This window comes from Sorex araneus, chromosome 4 (genome assembly GCF_027595985.1).
Source record: "Sorex araneus isolate mSorAra2 chromosome 4, mSorAra2.pri, whole genome shotgun sequence".
In the NCBI taxonomy this organism is placed as follows: Eukaryota; Metazoa; Chordata; class Mammalia; order Eulipotyphla; family Soricidae; genus Sorex; species Sorex araneus.
Window position 1 is genome coordinate 193,578,192 of NC_073305.1, and position 25,759 is coordinate 193,603,950.

Sequence of the window (25,759 nt, forward strand, 5' to 3'; positions counted from 1 at the left end):
TCCCGGCATCCTATATGGTCCACCCAAGCACCACCAGGAGTAATTCCTGAGTGCAGAGCCAGGAGTAACCCAACCATAACTGGGTGTGACTCCCCCCCCAAAATAATATGTTACTAAACTAATAACAACTGTAAAAAAAAAATAAAAAAGAATAACTAAACCTTCTAGGGGCTGGAATGATAATACAGTGGTAGGAGATTTGCCTTGCATGCGGCTGACCTGGGTTCCATCCCTAGCATCCCATATGGTCCCCTGAGCACCATCAGGAGTTACTCCTGAGCACAGAGCCAGGAGTAAGGCCTGAGTATGGCTTGACATGGCCGCAAAACCAAAACCAAAACAGTTGTAAGACTTCCAGAGAGAGGCGCCCTGAGCCTTTGCTGTCCCGTCACGCAGGTGTGTGGGGATTCATTCTCATTTACCTTGATTCCTCTGCCGAGCCTTTCGCTTTGTTGCTGAGTTTGAAGGTCTCTAAGATCTTATCTTCCGGGAGAGGCGGCAACGGAGCGGGCATCAGCTGCAACAGAGACGATGGCGTTCTGCTCAGGGCTCCTGACTGCCAGCCAGGCAGGCGCCAGCCCCCAGCCCACCCGGCCCTGCTCCTCACCTTTCCAGGTAAACCATTTGCCTTAGCGAAGGGATTTTCTGTATGCAGCGGGGGCTGCCCTTGGCCTGTGGCGCCGTCCAATGAGGGCCCGTGTGCCGTGGGCTCGCCGTCTGCGCCGTCAGCACCGTTCAGCGCCGCAGGTTCTCGAAGCAGCTCGTGAGGAGCAGTCTCGCCACCTGCCGTGCCCTGTGTCACCCCCAGGCCGTTCTCCCTGCCGAGACCCTTGGCCTCCTCGTCAGACTCCTCAGATGACTCGGCCCCATAGGGGACCAGGACACTGGCGTGCAGCCTGGCCTTGCCGTTCACCACTGGTGCGGCGCAGGGCTCGCTCGGGGCGGGCGGCTTCGTGGCCTTGCTGGATGCCGCGGGGGCAGCGGTGCTCGAGGTAGACTGTATTGCAGAGGGGTTGGTGACGGTGGAGGATGGGGCGGGCTTGGCCGGGGTCTCCAGGGGGCTGCTCAGGAGGCCGGGCTGAGGTGGGCCTGGGCGCACAGGTAACTTGTTGTGAATACTGATGGTGATCTTCTGCTTCTTGGGGTGCTCTGGGAGAACCGAGGGCCTGCTGACCGACCAGTTCGGAACGGAAGTTGGAGCACCCACGGGAGCGGCCCGGTTGACGCTGGAATTCCCGTTAGGGCTCGACAGGGAGCTGCTGGGCGTCTCCTTAAGTGGGCCCGTCCCGTTCAGGTGCGGTGGGTTCTGGAAGGAGGAGCGGGTGGTGAAGGCCCTGCCACGTGGGCACCGGTCCCCTCTTACACCACCCTCCTGCCATAGGGCAACTAACCAATAAACAGGGGTGACTGGCTCTGTCACTACCCCAAAACTAAATAACTAAATTCTTTTTTTTTTTTTTTTTGCTTTTTTGGGTCGCACCTGGCGATGCACAGGGATTACTCCTGGCTCTGCACTCAGGAACCACCCCTGACAATGCTCAGGGGACCATATGGGATGCTGGGATTCAAACCCGGGTCAGCCGCGTGCAAGGCAAATGCCCTACCCGCTGTGCTATCGCTCCAGCCAAAACTAAATTCTTTTGAGTGCTTTGGGGCCACGTGTTAGTACTTGGGGCTCTGTGCTCTGGATTTACACTTGGCGGGGCTTGGGGAGGGTCGCCTGGGAGTTGGTGAGCAAACTCTGACGTGACGTGCTGCTCAGGCCGAACTAGCATCTCTCTACTTCCATCGGAAAGGAAGGAGAGAGCCACTGGGCAGAGCCTGGGATGTCCTCTGGGGAGGGCTGGGGTGGGGGTGGGGAGTGGTTCCCAGGATGTCAGCTCCAGGGGAAAGGGGGCCCCATGGGCAAAAATGGGAGAGGGTGCCAGGCCCTCATGCCTAGCCCTCCTGTCCCAGCTCTCCATCTCTATCTCCAGAAGCCCCTGCCCCACTGCTGGCCTTTCCTGGCGGTCTTGGGTGGGACCTGGGTGACAGTCGCCTTGCATTTGGCCTTCTCAGTATCTCCTGTTACATGTAACGGCCGCCATCTTGCCACCAGGTCTCAGTAAAAACCAACAAAGAAACCCCGGGAAAAACCAGTAAGCTGCTCCTCCCAGCATGCATGCTCCCACACCTTTTGACCCGGCACATCAGAACCCCTGGGGTGCCGGGCTCCCGGCTACCCGGCCCCGCACTGACAGGAGCCCGCTGCACTCAGACAGGCGGCTCTGCCGGGACCAGGCCCTGGGCTCAGCATACTGCGGGAGCAGGAACCCTAGTCCTGGTGAAAGGGGTCCTTGTGCCCAGGGTGACTCGAGTTGATGACACTTCTCCGTCAGACTGAGACTTCACACCAGTGCTCACAGCCAGGCATGGGCACAGCCGTTCCTGCCCTGGGGGGTGTTGGGGTCGGGAGACATGGGGCGCGACGGGCGGCACCAAGTGTCCCTGCTCCCGTCACTGTCCCCTCACCTTGATCATGTGCGAAGGCAGCTGCGGACCAATGAACCCGGCCGTGGCCTGCTTGCTGCTGACCACACGCTGGCTGATGACCGGTCGGGGCGAGGACTGGCCGGGGCTGTGGGGGGAGTGAGTGAGCTCACCTCCATTCTTCACATCATGTGACCTGGGGACAGAGACACGGCATGCAGGTTACCAGGATGATAGCAGAAGGGCAGAGCCAGCCCGGGGCCTCGCACACTGGGAGCTCGTCCCTGTCTGCGGCGATGGCACTCCCAGCTCCGGACATGGCCGTTACAGAGCCTACAGTGTCCCGCAGCCGCCCTGCCAAGGGCTTCCCAGCTCCAGTGAGGGGCTGCAGCTTGCTCGTCCTCCGTCTGCTCGGGCCTGCTCTGTCCTCAGAGACCCTGAACCGCAGGCTGCAGCCTGTGGATACCCCCCTCCCCAGGTCCTGCTGGCACTGCTGGGGGACTTCTCTGGTGATTCTTCATTTTCAGCCTGTGACAGCTGAGTGCCCCAGGTGCAGCCAGAACCGGGTGCAGCCAGAATGCAGCGGGACGGGAGGAAGGGCTGTGGCCGAGCAGGGGGCTGGGGCCTTCGCCCTCCCCTCAGTTCTCTGCCCCCTTCCCCATGTGTGTTCTTGCTACGAAAGGCTGGCAGGAAACCCAGCCAGCAGAATCCACACGTGGCTCTATCACCGAGGTGCTACCCTGTACATAGAATGGTCGATGAGCGGAGGGACAGTGGCAGGACCAGTGTCTGCAAACGTTTCCCAACAGTACCTGATATAGAACAGGACATATGCTTGCTGGCTGAGTACCGATCTGATGTCACTGGTGGAGACGATGGAGTCATTCATCTGATACCAGAGGCCATTGCTTGCCTAGAGAGTCAGTTGAAGATATATCAGAAGGGAGAACAATCCAGAGAAACGGAAGCAAAGTGAACTTTCACATTCTAAGAGCAAGTCCCCACCCCTCACCCCCGCCCCGGAGGCAGCGCTGCTGTCCAGGGCTGCAGTGGTGAGTGACAAGAGAACCTTGCAGCTTACTTTGATGTAGCAGAAGTAGTGGCCAGCGTGGCAGTTAAAGCCCGTGTGTACCAGTACTGCGTACAGGACATAAATGATGGGCTCCCCATTTGGCTGCGACATGTACGGTCGGATGTCCAGGTACTCGGGGTATTTCACATCCTAAGGAGAAGTGAGACAGGGAGGAAGAGCATCCTGAGAGCGCGGCCGACCCCGAGCAGCAGTGAGGGACCTGCAGAGCTTCCCGCTGTGCGGTCTGGAGTCAGTTCCAGGGCAAGCTGGCGTGTCCCTGCACCTCACGCCCATGCAGCCCCGTTTCCTCTCCCCCTACACAGAGGGCCGTTTGCACAGCGGGGCAGGCACCTCGTACACCACACGCTGGGCCCTTATTTTAAGGGGTGCTCAGGAGAGAGGCAGGGTGCAGTGCTCGGGGGCAGACTCAGGGCTCACCCGGGAGAGGCCTGTGCTCCCGGCCCCGGCTGTTAGAACCAGGGCCTGGGAGAGGGATCAAGGGCTGCAGCAGAACCTGTGTGTGGGGGGGGGCAACTGCACAGGCTGCTGAGGCAGAAGGCCTCTCTGGACGCAGCCTCACGTCCCCTCCCTGAGCACGAAGCAGAGACTGACTCGAGCCTCTCCAGGACATTCAGCAGCTGGGGGCTGAGGAAGCAGCGGCATCAGCACGCGCCCCCTGCAGCCTCCCAGGACGCCCTCTAGCACCAGGTGCTACGAGAAACTCGGGTAAAACCACGGTACAACTTGGTCCTCTGGGCTCTTATTAACTGCTACTGGAAAGGTGCGACATGAAAGCTTAGTATTGACGCTACCTTAGCAATTTTTCCACCAGTAAAATTGGCAAAGCGTTTCAGAGAAAGTGTGAGGACATTGGAGGACCTATGTATGGTGAACCTCTTGGAAGCTGGAACCATCTTCTTACACCTTAAAATGAACAGAAACAGGAGTAAGAGGCTTAGAAGCATGAGGTAATCTTTGTGTGTGCAGGTCTGTTGGTTCCTTTTGTTTGTGTTTAGGCTTTCCGACCCCGAGTCATTCTAACTGAAGGTTTTTTTTTATTATTATTATTTTTCTTTTTGGGTCACACCCGGCGATGCACAGGGGTTACTCCTGGCTCTGCACTCAGGAATTACTCCTGGCGGTGCTCAGGGGACCATATGGGATGCTGGGAATCGAATCCCGGTCGGCCACTTGCAAGGCAAACGCCGTACCTGCTGTGCTATTGCTCCAGCCCCTAACTGAAGTTTCTAAAGAAGGCCACTCGGGCCACGGATGCAGCTCCATGGTGGAGACCAGGCTGGGCGTGTGGGCCCTGGTCTAACCCCCCAGCACACACACATGGATGCTCCACAACAAACCCCATCTTTGTTCTTTTTGTTTTGTTTTGTGTTTGGACTTCATTCAGGGCTTACTGCAGGCTCTATATTCAAGTCTCACTCCTGGTGGGCTCAGGGGACAGTCTGTGGTGCTGGGGACAGGATGTGGGCCAGCCGTGTACCTCACTGCTGTACAATCTCTCTAGTCCCCTAACACCACCCTTTCAAATCAGAGAAACTATTAAAACTTTAGGGGGAAATTGCTCAATTAGCAGAAAAAGAGGATGCTAGGGAGACTGAAATGCCAAGCCCCATAGGTCACTGACAATTTTTAAATTAGGTTAATCAACATTTCTCTCACTTAAGAACAAACCAAAACTAAGGTCTACATGTTGGTCCAGTTCTGCAAGAGTCAAGTCCGACCCAATAGCACCACAGGAAGCCCGGGACCTCCGGGACTAACTCTGGCTCGGGGAGCCCCGAAACCAAGCAAGGGACAGACGTTTCACAGGGCTGAGCTCAGGTGGCGCATGGGGGAGACTCAGCCCCCAGTACTGGTTTCTGGAGACCACCAGGAGTGGCCCCCAAGCTAGGTAGGGCCCACAAACCAATATAGTCACATATATGTATAATTTATAATGATATGCACATTATATGTAATTACAAGAATATAATGAGTATAAATAATAAAAGATTATGAGACATATGTGTATTAAAAACTTTTTCCTATGCAATATTCTATATGGCGACAGACCTGGGGAACCAGACTAGAAAAGGAAAATCTACTTAAAATAGGTGAAACAGCACTTCTTTTTCTGAGGGGGGCCACTCTCAGCAGTGCTCAGGGTTAGTCCAATCACTCCTGGCAGCTTGGGGGACCATATGTGGTGTTGGGGATCGAAATAGGGTTGGCCACATGCAGGACAAGTGCCCTACTCACTGTCCTACCACTATCTCCAGAAGCTCTTATAAGGGCTCTTTCGGGGGTCAAAGATAGAGTGAAGCAGGTAAGGCGTTTCCCATCCCAGGCTCCATCCCCCTACTTTCCCCTGAACCCCACCAGGAGTAAGCCCTGAGTATAGCCAGAAGTGGCCCCAAATCCCAAATTAAATAAAACAGACTTCTGTCTCAACGTTAGGGGCCAGAGTGACAGTACAGCAGGCAGGGCTCTTGCCTTACACACAGCTGACCCAGGTTTGATCCCCAGCCTCCCAGGAGAGAGCCCTAAACACTGCCGGGTGTGGTCCAAAACCAAAACCAAACCAAAAATCAACATCATGAAGCAACATCATAAACAAAAAGAGCAGGTTCGACCCAGAGTCCTGGAGAGGCACATTCGAGAGATCTCTAAGGGTCTGGAGAAAGCGGCCCCACTCCAGCAGCACTCTTGAGTGACGCTGCTGGCCCCCTCCCCTCCCACCTCAGCCGTGTGGTGTCAGGGAGATGCTCCCACTCCCCCTCTGTGACGAAGCACCAAGTCCCTGTGGGTACGGAGGGCTCCGCATTAAGGAGCAGGAGCATTTAGGTCCATGGAGAACCAAGACCCAAGCACCCTCCCAGATGAGGCAGGAGATGAGGGTCACTGCCACACTCCAGCCTCCCACCCTGCAGCCCCCTCGGGCCCGCAGCCCCCCGTCCTACTTGCTGCACTTGTACGAATTCTCTCCGTCCAGCTGCTCTGGCTTCACAAACTGCTCCAGCGCCTTGTTCACACTCTGAGCGGCCTGGGAGAGAAGACGGGCAAGGCGGATGAGCACTCAGTGCCATGTGCCATGCCAGCATTATGGATAAGCGCAAGAACGGATTTTTACACAGAATACAACGTCCTACTGTGTTCACATTTACATGCATACACACCGAGTCACTTTCCCAACCTTTGAATTAAAAACCCAGGAGACGAGGGGCTGGAGGCAAGCACAGAGGAAACGCTGCCGCCTGGCAAGCAGGCAGCCCTGGCCCCATCCCTGGCACCACACAAGCACTGCTGGGTGGGGCCCAAACCTCTCCAACCACCCAGACAAAATGTCCAGCAGACCAAAGAGAACCAAGGCATGTCAGGTTCCTTGAAACATGATTATAATGTGCAGGGACCCGGAAACAGACTGAGTATCATCTGGAAGGATGCAGATCTGTAAACTGGTGAAACCACAGCTCACCACACAGCCACGGCACACACACATGCGTGCAAGGCCTACGCAGGACCCTATGGAAACAAAGTGGCCAAACAGACAAAAAGTGAAATTGATTTTGTAAACCTAAATGATACTATAGGAACTGCCTATATCACTGTTCCACTGTTTCTTCTTTTTAAAATAAAGTCTGTTATTACACTTGTGATCAGAAAAAAAAAAATACGTGGGCCAGAGAGAGAGCTCAAGAAGCCAAGCGTCTGCCCTGCACATAGAAGCCTGGGGTCGGTTTGGGGTCGGTCTCCAAGAGCACAAGTGCTCAAGCACCTCCAGGAGCAAGTCCGGAGCACAGAGCCAGGAGTGCCCCTTTCCCCAAGTAAAATCAAGACAAAAAACAACTGAGAACAACAAAACATTGGAAAATATAAGAACAAAGGTTTCTAAAGAAGGGGCCGGAGAGAGAGCATAGTGGGCAGGGCAGTTGCCAGGGAGCCCAGTGCAGTGCCGGGACTGAGGCTGAGCGTTGCTGGGTGTGGCCCAAATACCAGAGGGGAAAAATAAAGTTTCTAAAGAAAAAGCATCTAAGACTGATTCCTATAGCCAGAATCTAATTTTATTAAGGTCATGAAAAGGAAGCTTAAAGATTGTGCTGAGATATTTTATGGTGGCTAAACAAGCACTTCTTTCTTTTTGGGAGTTTTTTTTTTGCTTTTCTGGGTTTCACCTGGTGATGCACAGGGGTTACTCCTGGCTCTGCACTCAGGAATTACTCCTGGCGGTGCTCAGGGGACCATATGGGATGCTGGGAATCAAACCCAGGTCGGCCGCGTGCAAGGCAAACGCCCTCCCCGCTGTGCTATTGCTCCAGCCCCACAAGCACTTTTCTATTTATGTTGTTTTCTGGGGCCACACCCAACTCGGATGTTGCTGAGATGGCCCCTAGCGTGGCTTAGGGGGCCCTCTGGGGTGCGGGGATGGAGCCCGGTGAGCCACACGCAAGGCCAGCATCCCACCTGCATCCCGCCTGCCGCACCATTACTCGTCCCGCAGCACTGGAGAGTCTCGGGGTCAGGAATGTGCTCATTCAGGCCTCGTGTGACCTGGGTCCTGGGTCTGAGCCCAGCTCACCACCCTTCCTACCATGCCTAGTGCGAGCCCCACAATCTTAAACAGTTTTAGATAAAAAATAAAAATTTCCAATTCATGTTCTCCAACAAGTATATTCTAAACTACAAAATATGATCATATAAAATATGGATGATTCTTCAAACTTTAGCCCAAACAATCATCAAACTCACCTTTATCTCCAATGTTATGTCAAGGTACGGATCAAACGTATCTGAAACACCTTTGCAATTTAAACATTTGACTGTAATAAAAATAAAATGCAAAGATAAGCAAAATGCAGTCACTGTGGCAGCCCGACTAATGAAAATGACAAATACAAAATTACTGCTATCAGATTAAAAATAAAATTAAAACAAGGTACATTCTGCTCATATTGTATTGGGGAAAATATTAATAGTACACAGTGTTGGTGCAAGGTCATAAATTTGGCCCCACACACTGCTGGCAGGAATGTACGCTGGGATGGCCAGGTGGAAAGACAACACAGCAGAACAGCAGGACCCACTTTGATTCAGAAACTCTAAATACTTGCCCATATATATCAGAACATAAAGGAAAGTTACAGAATGTTCACTGAGGAACTGATGGCAATAAAAACAAACCAGAAAGCCCCCGAAGAGCCACCAGTTGAGAACTAAACTCAAAGGCCTATGGCCACCGAAAACCTGGGTGTGGAAATGCTAAAAGACTTCAAGTTTGAGGACGTGGACAGCATGTGGCCAGGACAACTTGATGGACAGAGGCACCCTAGGCAGGAGCCCTGGAGGGGAGGCCTGGAGAGCAGGGCCCCTGGCCATGCCGACCTTGAACCACACACCCTCTCACGTCATTAAGTGGGAAACCCACATTTACCTCTCGATCGCAGGTATCCACCAAATATCTGACAGACGAGTGTGGTAGCCTGGGTGTGTCTGTCTAACCTGAAAGACAGGCAAGCAGTGATAAGAGTCCAGCAGGAGTCAGGATGTTACGGACGCCAAATGCCTGCACGTCTCAAGGAATTTGCCCGGCACAGCCCCCGATAAAAGGCGCCCGAGTCTTACCCAGAGCAGGGAGTGAGGTGTCGGGGCAGTGGGGCAGTAGGCGGGGGTGTGGCCTGCAGCCGGAAGCGAGAGGAGGGGGAGAGGGCTGCATGGCTGGGCACACCTGGGAGTGCCAGAGCCTGCCCGATGCCCCTGCACTGCAGCAGGGCAGGCAGCAAGCAGGCCGGGGTAGGGAGACTGACCATCCATGTCGGGATGGCAGGAGGGTCAGGTCTGGTTATGTCTGCTTCCCGGATCTTCCTCTTAAGTTTGCATTTAGATTTTAGGGAAGAAATCTCAGGAAGTGTGAACTGACCAGGAGGAAGATTCAGGGAACAGAGATCTCAGAGAACAGAGATCTCGGAGGCTACTGGATGGAGAGAAGGCCAGGCATGGTCAGAAAGAAGATGGTCAGCTCCAAGTCTGGGGACAGGTGCTGACCTCGTGGTACCTAGATAATGAACAGGGTCATTCTATTCAACCTTCTTTGCAACCATGTTTGTAAGAATGTTGAGGGGAAAACAGCCAACCAACACAGAGCAAAATCCCACCTTGCAAGGATCCGGTGTCGCTCTCCAGCTATCTGCTTAAGTTAGCACTGACAGACCTAGCCCACAATGTCAAGTGAGGTCTAACTGTACTCAGGAACTAAACAATATCAACAGCATGTTTGTATCTATTTCTCTGACATCTACGATGAAATTCAAACGGCTAGACCATGTGAGGTTTTCCTCACTTTCAAATAATGCTGATCATTATTTGAAAAGAATGCCCGTCCAAAGCAGTGGGCGACGCGCAGCCAGGCCTGCAGGCTCCCTGTCCCGACCGGAGCCCCCGTGCTTACTTGTTGCTGCCGTTCAGGCAGGCTTTCTGCATAGCATCGACAGTGTACTGCAGGAATTCATGGGCATCTTCTTGGTTTCCAAAGCGGAAGTGCCTGGCTATCCCTGTAAAGACAACACTTTGTTACAGTGAGTGAGTCCAAGCCGCACCTCGGGCCACAGGGACGCTAGAACATGCCCGCTCTAGACGAAACAGCACTCAGACAAATGAGCTCCAGAACAGCCAGAACTGGGCTCTGGAGGTGACCAGGTGCCTACAGAGGCGCAGTCCCTGTGAGAGACAGAACAGCCTTGACTCTAAATTACACTGGAGTGGTTCCAAGGGCTGGATTTAATGCCTCAATAATATGCTCAACACATCTGAAATCTGGAGCTAGATTCCTCAGGACAACCCATGCAGATATAAATGCCCGAATCTCAATCATATCCAGACTGCCTGGGGATCATTCTCTGACACAGTATAACTTCCCCTTGTTCTGTTTTGTTGCCAAACCTGGCTGTGCTCAGGAGCTACTCCCTGGATCTGAACCCGGGCCTCATGCCTCCAAAGCCTGCTGTCCACCTTGCTCTCTCCAGCCCCCATTTTCTCTTCTTTCCTTGCTGGCAGTGCCCAGGATGGAGCCCGCGGCCACACACATCCAAGGTAAGCATCCTGCCTGGGCTCCTTCCCTGGCCCTCAGCACATCTTGTTTTAGTGTGGTAGGTTGGTATTTGGGATCAGATCTGGTGGTTCTTAGGAATTACTCCTGGCTCTGTGTCCAGGGATCACTCCTGCTGGGGCTTGGAGGACCATCTGTGGTGCCAGAGATGGAGCCCGGGTCAGCTGCATGCAAACAAGTGCCCTGCCATACTATTGCTCCAGCCCACAGCCCTACTCTGAATGGAATAAATGGTTTCAAGAGAAATGACATAAACACACAGAAATAAAATCTCCCTATCTCTTCTGGAAAAGTGCGTGTTCTCAGTTACCTCTTTTCCACTCTCCGCACATCTCTAAAGTTCTTTGAATAAAAAATATTTTGCTGGGGGCTTAAGCGATAGCACAGCAGGTAGGGTGTTTGCCTTGCATGCGGCCGACCCGGGTTTGATTCCCAGCATCCCATATGGTCCCCTGAGCACCGCCAGGGTAATTCCTGAGTGCAGAGCCAGGAGTAATCCCTGAGCATCGCCAGTGTGACCCAAAAAGCAAATGTACATATATATATATATATATATACATATGTATATATATATATATATATATATATGTATGTATGTTTTGCTTTGGGGCCGGAGCAATAGGAGAGTATGTAAGGCATTTGCCTTGCACATGGCAAACCTGGTTTCAATCCCTGGCACCTATCATGGTCCCCTGAACCTGCCAGGAGTGATCCTTAAGTGCAGAGCCAGGAGTCAGCCCTGAGTACCACCAAGTGTGGCCCAAAGACAAAAAACCATACTATTGCTTCACACACACGTAGTAAAATATTGTAATAACATACAAAAAATATGGTAAATATTTGCATATGTATAAATTTCAGCTTGAATCACTTGAAATCACCAATATTTTAATTATTCAGATCTAGAAACATGGCAGTATTATGATTCAACTGAATATAAGTGCTTGTTCATATGCATATGCAAACACTGAGCAAAGACATTTTCTTGAAGACCATCTGAGTTAGTAATCCCAGGCGGGGGAGATGCTCAAAGCCCTGGATGCATTCACTGCTGGGGACCATTCAGTGGGAATGACCCAACTCTGAGCTGGGTGTAGCGTGAGCACCACCAGCTGTGGCTCAAAAGCAAAAGATAAAGGAAAGGGGGAAAAATTAATCATATCCACAGTATTTAAAATTAATTATGGGGCTGGAACGATAGCACAGCAGGTAGGGCGTTTGCCTTGCATGCAGCTGACCCGGGTTCGATTCCCAGCATCCCATATGGTCCTCCGAGCACTTCCAGGAGTAATTCCTGAGTGCATGAGCCAGGAGTAACCCCTGTGCATCGCCGGGTGTGACCCAAAAAGCAAAATAATAATAATAATAATAATTAAATAAATTAATACCAGCTAAATTTTGCTAGAATCCAACAGTTTGAGTATGGGTTTTTTGTTTGTTTTTTTGTTTGACCAACCCAGTGGTGCTCAGGGCTTACTTCTGGCTCAGTGCTCAGGAATCACTTCTAGAGGGCCTGGGGGACCCTATGGGGTGCTGGGGGTGACCTATGTGCAAGACAAGTGCCCAACCTACGCTGTACTATTGCTGCGGCAGAGCCAGAGTGATAGTACAGTAGGTAAAGCATTTGCCTTGCATGCATACAACTCAGTTTCGATCCCAAGCACCACACAAGATCTCCAAAGCCCCACCCGGAGTGATCCATGAGTGCAGAGCCAGGAGCAAGCCCACAGCACCTCTGGGTGGGACCCTCTCAAAAAAGAAACAAGATTTCCAGCAGAGATAAGTCTCAAATATTAAAACATATGCCCTGGATGTACAAGTTTCTGGAATCAATCTCTGGCATTTTGTGGTCCCCTGAAGGTGTGACTATCTTCATCACAAAAAAAAAAAAAAAACACAACAAAAAAACAAAACCCTCACCACCACACACATACACACAAAAAAAAACAAACCCAAAATTCTTGCATTGTCTACTATAGTCTGCTAATAATGCCGAGGGCCAATATAACACCTCTTTAATCTTTAGCAGCTTTTTAAGCAAAAGGATTATAGTTTGTCACTCTATAATTATCCACCACTATAATTACCCAGCTAGATACCAGATTGAGGACATTTTTTTGCATGCGTTTTTTCATTTCAACTTCGTTCATTAAGATGATGCAGTTCATTGCAAACCACATGCAAAACATGTGTAAGAAAATTTCATGCAACATAACAGGATTACTACAATAGGAAATACTTTAAGTAATTTAAAACAGTACTAATTTTTCTTCAAGAGTATACTTAACTTTATTTTGGTAATTCCTGCTACTATGTATTCATTCACTGGCCTGAAACCAATTCAAGGCTATTTAAAGAAACCCGTGGGACAATATTGAAAGTTACTATTACTTGGTACACAAATTCAGTGTGGTAGGGGAGGGGTGACCGGGCCAGGGAGAGCGGTGGCGCTTGGGGGAACCCCGACCTAGAGTGAGCCCCACGCCAGCAGCGCCCCTGGAGCCTGCTGTCCTCAGGCCCAGACAGGCAGCCGTCACAGCCCGTCCAGCGCTGCTCATCAGTTACCAGTTATGTGACTAATAAATTGAGATTCAGAAAAAAGTTAATTGATTATGTGAAACTTACGTCTTTTCTATTATATGGTCATTGTGCTTTATGTTTCAAACTGTACACAGTAAATGTTTTCCTAAAAATTGATTATTAATCAAAGACATAAGCACTTAGGATAAGCTGCTTCTGTAGGACACAAGGGGCTCATCTTTTACCAGGTGGGCCATTAAGATCAATTAGCTAATAAATGCTCACGTAAACTCCTATCGCTGGTACTTACGCCGCATCTCATTAATGACGAACATGGGTTTGATAACGTCCCCGGGATTACTGAGTGCCTGGGTGATGTGCGCCTGCATTGTACACATCATGCAGAATCCTTCTGCATGGCCTGAAAGAGAACAGATGACAATTCTCCGAATTAGTTGTCTGTATGTCACCAAGAGAGAGCACATGCCTGAAGCAAGAGGACGGGCACCGTGCTGGCCACTCAACCCTGGACTTCTGTTTACTTTTAATTTTGCTAATAGACCCAAAAGATGAGTCCGCAGTGCATGCGCTTTCCGGGCAGGAGATGGGGGCAGAGCTAGCAATCTGCATGGTGCCAAGAGGTGTCAGTGGCTCACCCGAGCCGTGCTCTGTTTCACGCCAAAGCCTAGACTCGTGACCATTCTGTGGGAAAAGACACTTCCCCTTGTATTTCCCTGCTTCTGACAGGAAGAGATGCTCCCAGGAATCTACAAAAGGATAGCAGCTAAAGTGCTTGCTTTGCACACACCTGACCTGAGTCCAAGCCCGGCACCCCATGTGGTGCTCTGAGCCCCATCAGGAGTGATCCCAGGGTGCAGGGCTAGGAGGAAGCCCTGAGCACTGCCAGGTGTGGCCAAAAACAAACAAACAAAGATCGCTGAGACGCTGCCTGCCCAGCCCCTGCCAGAGAAGGTTCTCCTGGGCTTCCTGGTCAGTCACAGAAACAGGGATTCCAAGGCCAGAGAGGTGGCTCCTGACAATAGCCTTGCATAGCCTTGCATAGCGGAGGCAAGGGCTTGACTCCCAGAACCACATCATCCACTGAGCTGCCCCCAACACGGCCTAGTGTGGTTCCCCCCAACCCCACCTGAAAAGAGAATTCCAACGCTAACGTCACAGCACTACCTGCAGGAAAGCAAAAAAAAAGCATACCCAGATGTGTGCAAGACACTTTCTACAGGCACACATGGTAAGAAGGAATTCCTCAAAGAAAACCATCACTCTCGCTAATGACCTAAGGATGGAGTGGGAGGTGGAGGCGACACGGGAACTAAGAGCAGGCCTGGTTCAGCACCAGAAGACTCTCAGCCAGTTCCTGCTGTCAAAGGAAGAACGAAGACGGCACCAAAAAGACTGGGAAAGTTAAAACAAGTCTTTCCAGAGACACTGGGTATAGCGGGAAAAGCACAGTGAATCATGACCAGGAGACTCAATCTCAGAGAGAAGCTGAAGACAAAGTAATAGCAAAGATGCAAATGGAAGAGAAGGAAAAAGACAAGAAAAAATGAAGAAAGTCTAGAACAAAACAATTCCACTGGAAGGTGATTTTTTTCCCCTTTTTTGGGTCATGCCCAGTGATTCTCAGTGGTTACTCCTGGCCCTGCACTCATAAATTACTCCTGATGATACTCGGGGGACCATATGGGGTGCAGAGAATAGAACCTGGGACAGCTGCATACAAGGCAAACACCCTCCCTGCCATACTATCACTCCAGCCCTCTCCACTGCAAGGTCAAGTGGGCCAGGACAGCCGAGGGAACAGAGTCCAGGGTCAGGCCAGCATTGACACCGGGCACACTGGCTGGTGAGGGTGTAGGCTGGAATGACGGACCCATGAAACATAGGGTTGAGGTTTTTTTGGGTTTTGTTTGGTTTTGGGGCCAAACCAGGCAGTGCTCAGGACTTACTCCTGGCTCAGTGCTTAGGCATCATTCCTGACGAGCTAGGGGAACCATGTAAGATACACCACGTATTGAATCTGGTTGGTCGTGTGCAAGGCAAATGCCCTCCCCGCTGTCCTATCGCTGAACTTTAAATATGATTAACAATATTGTAAATCTCGGGAATCAGAGAGATAGTACAGCAGGAAAAGTGTTTGCCTTGCACTCGGTCAATGGATTCAAACCCAGGCACCCCATATGGCCCCATGAGCCCTGCCAGGAGGGATTCTTGAGCACAGAGCCAGGAAAAACTCCTAAATCCTGCCGGGTGTGGCCTAACAACAAAAGCAAAATGGGAGTGCCGGAGAGACAGAACAGTGGGTAAGGTGCTTGCCCTGTGTGCATCTGACCTGGATTCCATCCGATACCCAATACGGTCCCAGCACACTGCCAGGAGCGATCCCTGAGCACAGAGGCAGGAGCAAGCCCTGAGCACAGTTGGATGTGACCCAAAAACAAAACAAAAATATTGTAAATCTAGTACAACCCACATTGTGCTAGAACCAACCATAGATGTCCAAAAAGCTCAGAATGTACACATTTCTTTCTTCAAAATTACCTATATTAAGACAAATCAAGGTTATAGGGCGTTTGCCTTGCATACAGCCAACTCAGATTCGATCCCTGGCATCCCATATGGTCCCCTGATCACTGCCAGAAGTAATTGCAGAGTGCAGAGCCAAAAGTAACCCCTGACATCAACGGGTGTGACCAAAAAAGCCAATAAATAAATAATTAAGGCAAAACAAGGTGAAATGACCAAAACTCAATACGAAACAGTGAACTGGCTGGGGGCAAGTCCCTTTCACCAAGCTTCTGAGGAGAAACTAGACTAGGAAAGAGTGAAATGGAAGTTTCATTCTACTAAAGAAAAAAATGACAGCCAAGAATTCTTTACCCACCCAAATCAACATCATTCAAATATGACTTTTATAGGAATTTTTTCAAAAAGGCAATCATGTCTGGCCACCAGGCCCAAAGACCACGAATCTCAAGCAAGGGGACCAGTAGCAGAACAAGTGCTGGGAGAGACGGCGATCAGAGGGGAGGGACGCAGAGCCTGTGTGCGGGGGACACGTCTGGACGGCAGCAAAGACTGTGTTTAGATGCGTGTGATACAGTGACAGGCCGAGCACATGCCCCGTACGTGCCAAGTCCTGAGTCTGATCCCTGAGACCACGGGCTTCTTGCCTCCTGGGTGTGGCCCAGTGCCCCCAACCACTGAGCTAAGATTCAAGTGTCTGGTTTACACCACCATATCCAGAATCGCCAGGTGGCGCAGGCACCTCCTATGAGGAAAATAACTTTTTTAAAAAAGTATGATATGAGGGAGTTGGAGGGACAATACAGCTGGGAGGGCACTTGCCTGGCAGCAGCTGACCCAGGTTTATCCCCGGCATCACATATGGTCCCACAAGCACCCCAGGAGTAATTCCAAGTGCAGAGCCAGGAGTAACCCCTGAATGTTGTGGGCAGTGCCTTCAAAATGACAACAACAAAAACTATAAAACGATGGTGGGGTAATGGTAACCACAAAATTAAACTCTGGAGGAGAAAATGTTTTTTTGTTTGTTTGTTTGCTTTTTTGGGTCACATCCAGTAATACACAGGGGTTACTCCTGGCTCTGCACTCAGGAATTACTCCTGGCGGTGCTCGGGGGACCATATGGGATGCTGGGATTCGAACCCGGGTCGGCTGTATGCAAGGCAAACGCCCTACCTGCTGTGCTATTGCTCCAGCCCCTGGAGGAGAAAATTTTACAGGAAAAAAAAAAGAATAAAAGAATCACCAAGGGCGGGCCAGAGAAAGGGCTCAAGGGACTAGGGCACAGTCATGCTTTGTGTGCCAGAACTCAGGTCCCATCGCCAGCACCATGATTCCCTGGGTACCGCCAGAAACCACCCTGGAGCACTGCACCAGGAGTAGCCCCTAAACACTGCAGGGTGCACCCAACCCCTCAAAAAAAGAATCACCAGGGAAAGTGATCTATAAGACAGAAGCAAACAGGGAGAGGGGACACAGACACCCCCCCACACACATGAAAACATTAAACGAAGCCACTGGAAAGATGGACTGAACAGATATGCAGAGAAGCTTCCACTCCAAAGAGGACTCTCTGCTCTCCTGAGGCGCGCAGAATGCTCATGGACAGAGCAGAGCTGGGATACGCGCCTCCCGCTGCGAAGGGGCGGGATGTGACAAGGGTAGAGCACAGGCCATGGATAGGTGAGGCCCGGGCTTCACTCTCCAGCATGACATGGGCCCCCAAATACTGTTTTGACCCTGATGACCTCCCCCCACCACCAAATATTACCAGGAAAGGCCCTGATGGCCTGCCCTTATTTATTTTGCTTTTTGGGTCTTACCTGGCGATGCTCTGGGGTTACTCCTGGCTCTGCACTCAGGAATTACTCCTGATGGTGCTCGGGGGACCGTATGGGATGCTGGGGATCGAATCCAGGTCAGCCGTGTGCAAGGCACACACCCTCCCTGCTTTACTATCACTCCGGCCCCTGCCTGCCCTTATTTTTAAAGAAAAGACAAAAATCTTACTAGGTTCATCAAAGAGAAAATTGATAAGAAATCATCAGAAGCACGGGCTGGAAAGCGAGCAGAAGAGGCTGAGCGCAGGCTCTGCGGGCCACAGTGTCCCCAGTACTGCCTGGTCCTCCATGCTTGGGAATGACCCCAAGCACAAGCAGGGTTGGGCCCCAAACAAAAAGGAAATGAAATCAGAAATAAGAGTTCAAGGCCAGAGAGGTAGTACAGTGGGTAGGGCTCCCACCTGGCATGCAGCTGGCCCGGGCAGAATCCCCAGGATCCCATAGCATACCCCACACCGACCAGGAGTGACCTCTTAGTACAGAGCCACGAGTAACCCCCAAGCACTGCCAGGTGTGCCCCTCCAAAAAACAGAAAACAAAGCAAAAAGGGCCCAGAGAGAGAGTGCAGTAAGGGATGTGCCATGCATGTGGCAGACCCAAGTTCAATCCCCAACACCACTATGGTGGCCCCTGAGCTCCTCCAGGAGTGACCTGGGAGCACAACAGGGTGTGGCTCCAAAGCAAAACAAAAAATTACAAGTATAAGAAAGAAAGTTACAACAGAAAACTGATACAAAGAATCATAAAACACCTGATACAAAGAACCCTAAAACACTGCTATCCACACAGAGATGCAAACTGCGCAGCCTAGAGGAAAGGACATGTTTCTGTAATCATACACCCCTCCAACACGGAGCCCAGATGGAAGAGAAAGCTTGGAGCATCCTAAGCAACAGTAGCCAAAGCCCCTAAGGGTAGGAGCACAAGAGCCGCAGCCCTTGGCTCCACAGGCCGGAGCAAGAGTGCCCAAGGCCCCACAGGGCCCCAGCCACCAGGAGCCCGCACACAGCACAGGGCAGGGAGCGGCCTGAGGGCCCTGAGCACCACCCGCGGAACAAAGAGAAGCGACAAAGTCCAGCAGGGCCCAGAACACTGATGACTAAGTACTGGAAACCGTCTGAAGAATAATACCCATCTTGTTCAAACGCTTCTGAATTATCAGAGATAGAAAAACATTTCCGAACTCGGTCTATGAAGCCAGAATTATCAACCGACCAGAGTTGAACCCCCAGCACCACATGTGGCCCTTGGAACCCGCCAGGAATGATCCCTCAGGAGTGAATCTTGAGTGCAGCCAGGGTAACCCTGGGCAGTGCTGAAGGTAACAAAAGAGGTGGGGGGGAGAAAAAAAATGAAATGAGTTCAATAACATGTCAGGATACAGGGCCAGAGAGATAGTACAGTGGGTAGAGCGCTTGCCTTACACGTGTCAAACCCAGGCTCAATCCCCGGCACCTCATATGGTTCCCTGAGCCCCACCAGGAGTGACCCCTGAGCACAGAGCCAGGAGTCAGCTCTGAGTACCACAGAATGGAGCCCAAACAACCCCCTAAAAAGGTGCCAGGAAACATAAACCAACACATAAACTACTGTATTTTCAGATGCAAACTATGAGTTGGAAGAGGAGAAATTGAGAGAACAATCCCATTCATAACAACAGCCCAAACAGCAAGGGAAACAGTAGCAAGATTAAGAAGCAGGGGGGCTGGAGCAATAGCACAGCGGGTAGGGCGTTTGCCTTGCACTCGGCCGACCCCCCCGGGTTCGATTCCCAGCATCCCATATGGTCCCCTGAGCACCGCCAGGGGTAATTCCTGAGTGCAGAGCCAGGAGCAACCCCTGTGCATCGCCGGGTGTGACCCAAAAAGCAAAAAAAAAAAAAAAAGATTAAGAAGCAGGACATCACTGCTTCTTAATTAGGGAAATGCATGTCAAAAGGGCAGCGAGGGTCCAGAGAGGGTAGGGCTTGTTCTGCAGGCGGCCAACCCAGGTTCAGTCCCTGGCATCCCATGCCAGAAGTGATGCCTGAGCACAGGGGGGGTGGTAGGGGAGGACGGCGGCGTGACGAAAAACCACCCAACCGGTCTCTGTCAACAGATGGGGGATGGGGAAGGGGGGCCCCCCAACACCCCGGCAACCATGATAGATATGTGTGACCTGCATGGGTAATCCTAAACTGTCTGGGTGACTGAAAGAAAGCAGGCAATAGGAGAATGTGCACCGTATAATTCCACCTAAGTAATATTCTACAAAACATAAGCCAAAGTCACCTAGTGTGGACAGAAAGTGTATCAGTGGTGGTCGAAGCAGAGGGACGAGAGTGATTTCTAAAGAGCTCTGGCAAATTTCAAAGGAAGGATCAATATAATCACTTTGTTTCTTGGGCCACACCAGGATGTGTTCAGGGCTTACTCCTGGCTCTACACTCAATCACTCTTGGCAGGATCAGGGAATCACACAGGGTGCTGGGGATTGAACCTGGGTCGGCGCATGCAGGACAAATGCACTACTCTGTACTATCGTTCCAGCCCCAATATATTCACTTTCTTAAGTGTAACTGTTTCATAAGTGTACACAAATGTCAGAATGAATCACATTGTATATTTTAAATAAGTACAATTTATGGTATATCAATCAGGCTGGAAAAACAGAAACTGCCAATGGCGTAAGCTAGGCCCCTAATTCTGAACAGTGGCGCATCTGAATATTTTTGATTTGATTTTTGTTTTGTTCCTGGGCCACACTGGCCAGGCTCAGGGTTTACTTCTGAGTGATCGATCCTCAGGGATCACTCATAAGGGGTTTGAGGGACCATACATGCCACAGAAGATTGAACCAGGACTGCCACATGCAAGGCCAGCACCTTCCTCAAGTACTCATCTCCACCCCAATGGACTTCTCATCTTGCCATCCAGGTGCTACTGCTGTTTCTACTCACACCCTCCTCTCATTAAGCACAGAAGTGAGAAAAAGCTGTCTGTCGGGGCTGAGTCACGGGCTCAGAAAGGGAGAGAATATTGAAAACTACTTTTTTGTTTGTTTATTTTTTGGGGTTATACCTGGTGATGCTCAGGGGTTACTCCTGGCTCTGCACTTCAGGAATTACTCCTGGTGGTGTTTGGGGGACAATATGGGATGCTGGGGATCAAAGCTGGGTCAGCCACATGCAAGGCAAACGCCCTCCCCACTGTACTATTGCTCCAGTCCCTATAATTTAAAACTACTAGACATAAAAATAAATACCTCTAGGCAGAGAGATTCTAAGTAATTTTCCTGTTTTCTTTAAAATTCCTACTTTCCAAATTTTTTATAGGTATTATTTTCTTTCTGGGGAGAGTTTTATAGGAACCATAGTAAATTATCCATTAAATAAACAACTATTCAAAAATAAAACATGAGGCTGGTAATTACTAAATAGCATCTGAACACACATACATATGCACACATGCATGTATGCGCACGAGCGCGCGCGCGCACACACACACACACACACACAAAACCATTAATGACTCTTTCAATTGAAAACAGCTCTTTCTGCTGAAGGGAAAGTCCTTGATGGTTTTCCAGAGATGGGCCAGCAAGGCCCGCAGCCCCGGGAGGAGTCCAGCCACGGGGGCTACAAGGAGAGGCAGAGGGTTTTTTATTTTTCCTTTTTTTGGGTCACACCCAGCGATGCACAGGGGTTACTCCTGGCTCTGCACTCAGGAATTACTCCTGGCAGTGCTTGGGAAACCATATGGGGTGCTGGGAATTAAACCTGAGTTGGCCACGTAGAAGGTAAACGCCCTCCCCACTGTACTGTCACTCCGGCCCTTGGCAGAGGTTTTTGGTTTTTTTTTTTTAACTTTTCTCTTTTGGTATTTGGGTCAAAGTGGCGGTTCCCAGGGCTTACTCCTGGCTGTGTGCTCAGGGCGCACTTCTAGCCGGGCTCAGGGGACATATAGTGTGCAAAGCCAGCACACTCCCCATGTACTACCTCTCCAACCTCTGGGGCAGGAGCTCTTCATCCAGCGAGGCCCAAGACACTGGCCGGCAGCACCCGTCATTTCAGGGACCGTAGAAAGTCAGGAAGGGAGCTCAGAAATGCCAGATGCTGACAAAACATTTCTAAATAACTTCACAAATCGACTCAGGTACAAAACTGTATTGTTGATCTGTGGTCACGTCCTGTGTTGCTGAGGGTTTATTTTGGCTCTGCAGTCAGGAATCACTTCTGGGGATGCCGGGGACCGAACTCAGCAAGCGCCTGCCCCGGTGTACTACTCTAGCCCCTGAGGTATCAATTTCTTTTGTATGAGACTTGAATATAATTCCTCAGAGTCTGACTGCTGATTCAAAAGGATACACAAACTTCTCCATGATCCTAACAATCTTGGCTTAAGTCTTCTCTTTCGGCTCAAAGGGAAGGGGAAGGGGAGTGGTCGGCAGCCGCCGAGTGTGGGGCACTTACAGGTCTTGGAGTGTTCGTGCGAGAGCATGTAGTTGGCGAGGGGTGGCGTGTACGTCAGACACTGCAAGGCTGCATTGGCGAAGCAGGTATTGCCCAGGTTCTGGAGCCCGGCTCCGACTCTGTGGGTTTGCTGCCACTTAAGACAAATCTTCTCAGATGGGAAAAGAACTTTCTGTGGAGGAGCAATGCCATCACCTAGGGCTAGAGAAAGATGACAAGAGTTAAAAAAGAAAACCCGTGCATGTTTTTGAGGCTGACCTGCAACTCATCCAACGTGAATCTGATCAGAGCCCTAAAGATGATCACTAGAGGGGCTGGAGCGATAGCACAACGGGGGTAGGGTGTTTGCCTTGCATGCGGCCGACCTGGGTTTGATTCCCAGCATATCATATGGTCCTCTGAGCACCGCCAGGGGTAATTCCTGAGTGCAGAGCCAGGAGTAACTGCTGTGCATTGCTGGATGTGAGCCCCCCCCCCAAAAAAAAAAAGATGATCACTAGAGACCAGAGCGGGCAAGAAGGACAAGGCAGGACCCAGAAGGTGGGGTGCTAAGCCATCAGCTTCCCTGTTAAACAGACACAAGGACAAAAAGGTTCCAAGATGAAAGACACTTCAGGGTGTGCAGAAGAGTGCGCAGGGTGTGCAGGCGTGCTGTGGCGTGGCGGACATACCCTGCTCAGGACTGACCTCAGTTCCTCGTGGTGGTCTGAGCACCACCGGAGTGACCACCCCCACCCCCCAACACAAAGCCAGGTCTAGCCCCCTGAGCACTGCCAGACACGGTCAGGAAAATAAGTAAAAGATGCTATGTTTTTAACTTTTAGAATCCTTTGGTGATACAGAGATGTGGTGTATGTATATATCTAAATCATAAGATCCAAACGATAACTAAACTTAAGCATGTGTCTGCTGGGCCGGAGACTGAATGCTTGTGGTGGGCACTTGTGTTGCGGCTGACCCGGGTTCCATCCTGAGCACCACATATGGTCCCCTGAGCTCTACCAGGCGTGGCCCTAGTGTCCCTGGGGCAGAGTAATAGTAGAGCAGGTAGAGTGCCTGTTTGGCTCACAGTCCACCCAGGCTTCATCCGGCATCCCATCCAGTCCCTCACCCTCTCAGGAGGGATTCCTGCGTGCAAAGCTAGGACTAATCCTGAACATCGCTGGGTATGGCCCCCAAAAACAAAACAAATAGTCAAACCAAAAAATATCCCTGTGAAAAATGCAGGCTGTGAGATGGGGGCAGGAGGAAAGGGGACACTGGTGATGAGGTCCATGTTGGAACTCAACTGTGAATAACTCTGTAACCCACAATGTCTTTATAAGAAACAGAAAAGAAAGAAAAGCTTTTAAATAAAATGTAACAGAAAAAAACTTATTAATTCTTCAGCTAAACACCAAAACACTCATAAATGAACTCTGAAGTCATGGATTTTGGGAGTGGGGCACTAAGGAGCAAACAGGTAGAGACCACGGTCAGTGCGTGTGTGCTTGTATGTATGTATGAGTGTGTGCATATGTGCGTACACGCATATGAGAGTACACAGTACCAGATGGCAGGATTCACTGTCAAACTGTCGCCTTCATATCTCCCCTGTGCTGCTGGGACACACCTTTCCCCTACACCCCAAAAAAGGTTTGAAAAGAAAGAACACGCTCAAGAGAATGTATAGAAGCCAGTCCCTTCACCCAACACACATGCTTCTCCTGTGTGTGAACCCCACTCAGAGCCCTGCCATAAACTCCCTCCCTGCCCTTACATGCCATAAAAGCACCACACATGGGCCAGGGCGACAGTACAGCGGGAAGGGCATTTGCCTTGCATGTGACTGACCCAGGTTTAATCAATATGGTTTCCCAAGCACCGCCAGGAGTAATTCCTAAGCGCAGAGTCATGAGTAACCCCTGAGCATTGCTGGGGTGACCCAAAAAGAAAAAAAAAAGAGCACCACACTGAAGGGCCAGGAGGGTGTCACCCCTCTGCCATAGTGAGAAAACGGGCTTAAGGTTCAGGCTGTGGTGCCACCAGACACACTCCTAAGCACTGACCCTATGGTCTCAAGGACTTTTCCAGAGGGGCTGGAGAGATAGGACAGGGGTAAGTCACCTGCTCTGCAAGTAGCACCCTTGGTTCCATCCTGAGCACCCCATATAGTCCCCCAAGTACCACCAGGAGTGATCCCTAAGCATGGATCCAGGAGTAAGCCCTAAAAACCACTGGAAATGGCCCTATAACTCAAAAAATAGTTATAAAAAAGGTTCCTATTTTAATATGTATAAACTAGTGACGCTTATGCCAACAGAATTCAGGTGAAGCTCAACAACCACTTATTGGAGCCAGGGTGATAGTACAGCAGATGGAGCATCTGCCTGTGAGCAGGCAACCCGGGTTCGAACCCCGGCATCCTACAGGGTCCCCCAAGTATTGCCAAGAGTGATTCCTAAGTGCAGAGACAAGAGTAAACCCTAAGCATCCCTAGGGTGTGGTCCCAAAAAGAAAAAAAATAAAATAAAGAAAGAAACTAGTTATTTTGGAAAGTTCCAAATCAGGGTTTGCAGCGATAGTACAGTGGTAAGGCATTTCCCTGCATGTGGCTGACCTAAGTTCAATCCCTGGCACCCCAGATGGTCCCCTAAGTCCCACCAGGTAAGCCTGAGCAGGAGTAAGTCCTGAGCACCGCCAGGTGGGACCCTAAAACCAAAAAAAAAAAAAAAAAAAAAGGAAAGGAAAAGAAAAGTTCCAAATCATCCATGATTTTCTACTTAGCTGATATCAATGAGTATTTAATGTGAAAAAGGGTGCTTACATCTGGTGGAAAACAAGAGTGTAAAACCGGAACAAGGGCAACGAGTTTGTCAGTAGGGGGGACAAGAGCCCTGGAAAGTTCCCGTGGGGAACTCGCACCCAGCCCAGTGAGGCCTGGCGAGGACTCACCCTCAATGGTTAACAGTCAAGTGGTTTGTGCAGTCAGCAAAGCATGCACTCCCCACATCACAGCCACCCGACCCTGGCTTCCTCTGCTCTGCTCCAAGCAGGAGCTAACTCCATCCACCCTGGCTTCTCAAAGCCTCAGGATCCACATCTCAGAAGTACCCAGGAAAAGTGGCAAAGGCTGGGCTGGGAATGGCTTTGTGGGCTGGAGCGGTTCAAGACCCAGCACCACAAGGTCCCCAAGCTCATCCCCGAGTGCACCTCCACCACACAAAATGTCCGTGGTTTTTCTTGGCCACACCTGGAAATGCTCAGGGCTTACTCCTGGCTGTCTGGCTTACTCAGGAATCACTCTCAGTGGGATGCCAAGGAATGAACCTGGGTCAGCCATGTGCAAAGCGAGTGCCCTACCCACTGTACTATCCTTCTGCCCTCAGTGGCTTATTTTATCTGGGTGACTTGTAACAAATGTTACTGCTTTGATAGTTTCTTAAAATAAATTTTTGCATTTTGGGTCATATCCGGCAAAGCACAGGGGTTACTCCTGGCTTTGCACTCATGAATTACTCCTGGCAATGCTCAGAGGATCATATAGGATGCTAGAAATCAAACCCGGATTGGCCGCGTGCAAGGTAAATGCTCCAGCCCCCATCAGCCATCTTTCAACTAGCTATATAACTACAGATGATCTTAAATGGGCAAATAAAAAAACTACAACAGCAAACACTCACAAAAAAACTAGGTTGGAGAGAGAGTACAGCAGGCAGGTGCTTGCCTCGAGGTTAGGCTGCCAAACAAGCTTTATCCCTGACACCACACATGGTTCCCTGAGCATC

The 25,759-nt window shown here is 50.7% G+C and overlaps 1 protein-coding gene across 3 annotated transcripts in view; it reads right to left on the bottom strand.

The window, feature by feature from the left end:
* Positions 1 to 25,759, bottom strand: part of USP42 (ubiquitin specific peptidase 42) — a 38,480-nt gene that overhangs the window by 7,421 nt on the left and 5,300 nt on the right. For all 3 annotated transcript variants that reach the window (XM_055135327.1, XM_055135324.1, XM_055135326.1), the window contains 12 exons: positions 21,993 to 22,193; positions 13,468 to 13,578; positions 9,981 to 10,083; positions 8,967 to 9,034; positions 8,285 to 8,355; positions 6,499 to 6,581; positions 4,354 to 4,465; positions 3,551 to 3,691; positions 3,282 to 3,382; positions 2,512 to 2,665; positions 608 to 1,306; positions 423 to 517 (listed from right to left, as the gene is read on the bottom strand). In XM_055135327.1, coding sequence (XP_054991302.1) covers positions 423 to 517; positions 608 to 1,306; positions 2,512 to 2,665; positions 3,282 to 3,382; positions 3,551 to 3,691; positions 4,354 to 4,465; positions 6,499 to 6,581; positions 8,285 to 8,355; positions 8,967 to 9,034; positions 9,981 to 10,083; positions 13,468 to 13,578; positions 21,993 to 22,193 — 1,939 coding nt within the window. The remainder of the gene's footprint in view (positions 1 to 422; positions 518 to 607; positions 1,307 to 2,511; positions 2,666 to 3,281; positions 3,383 to 3,550; positions 3,692 to 4,353; positions 4,466 to 6,498; positions 6,582 to 8,284; positions 8,356 to 8,966; positions 9,035 to 9,980; positions 10,084 to 13,467; positions 13,579 to 21,992; positions 22,194 to 25,759) is intronic.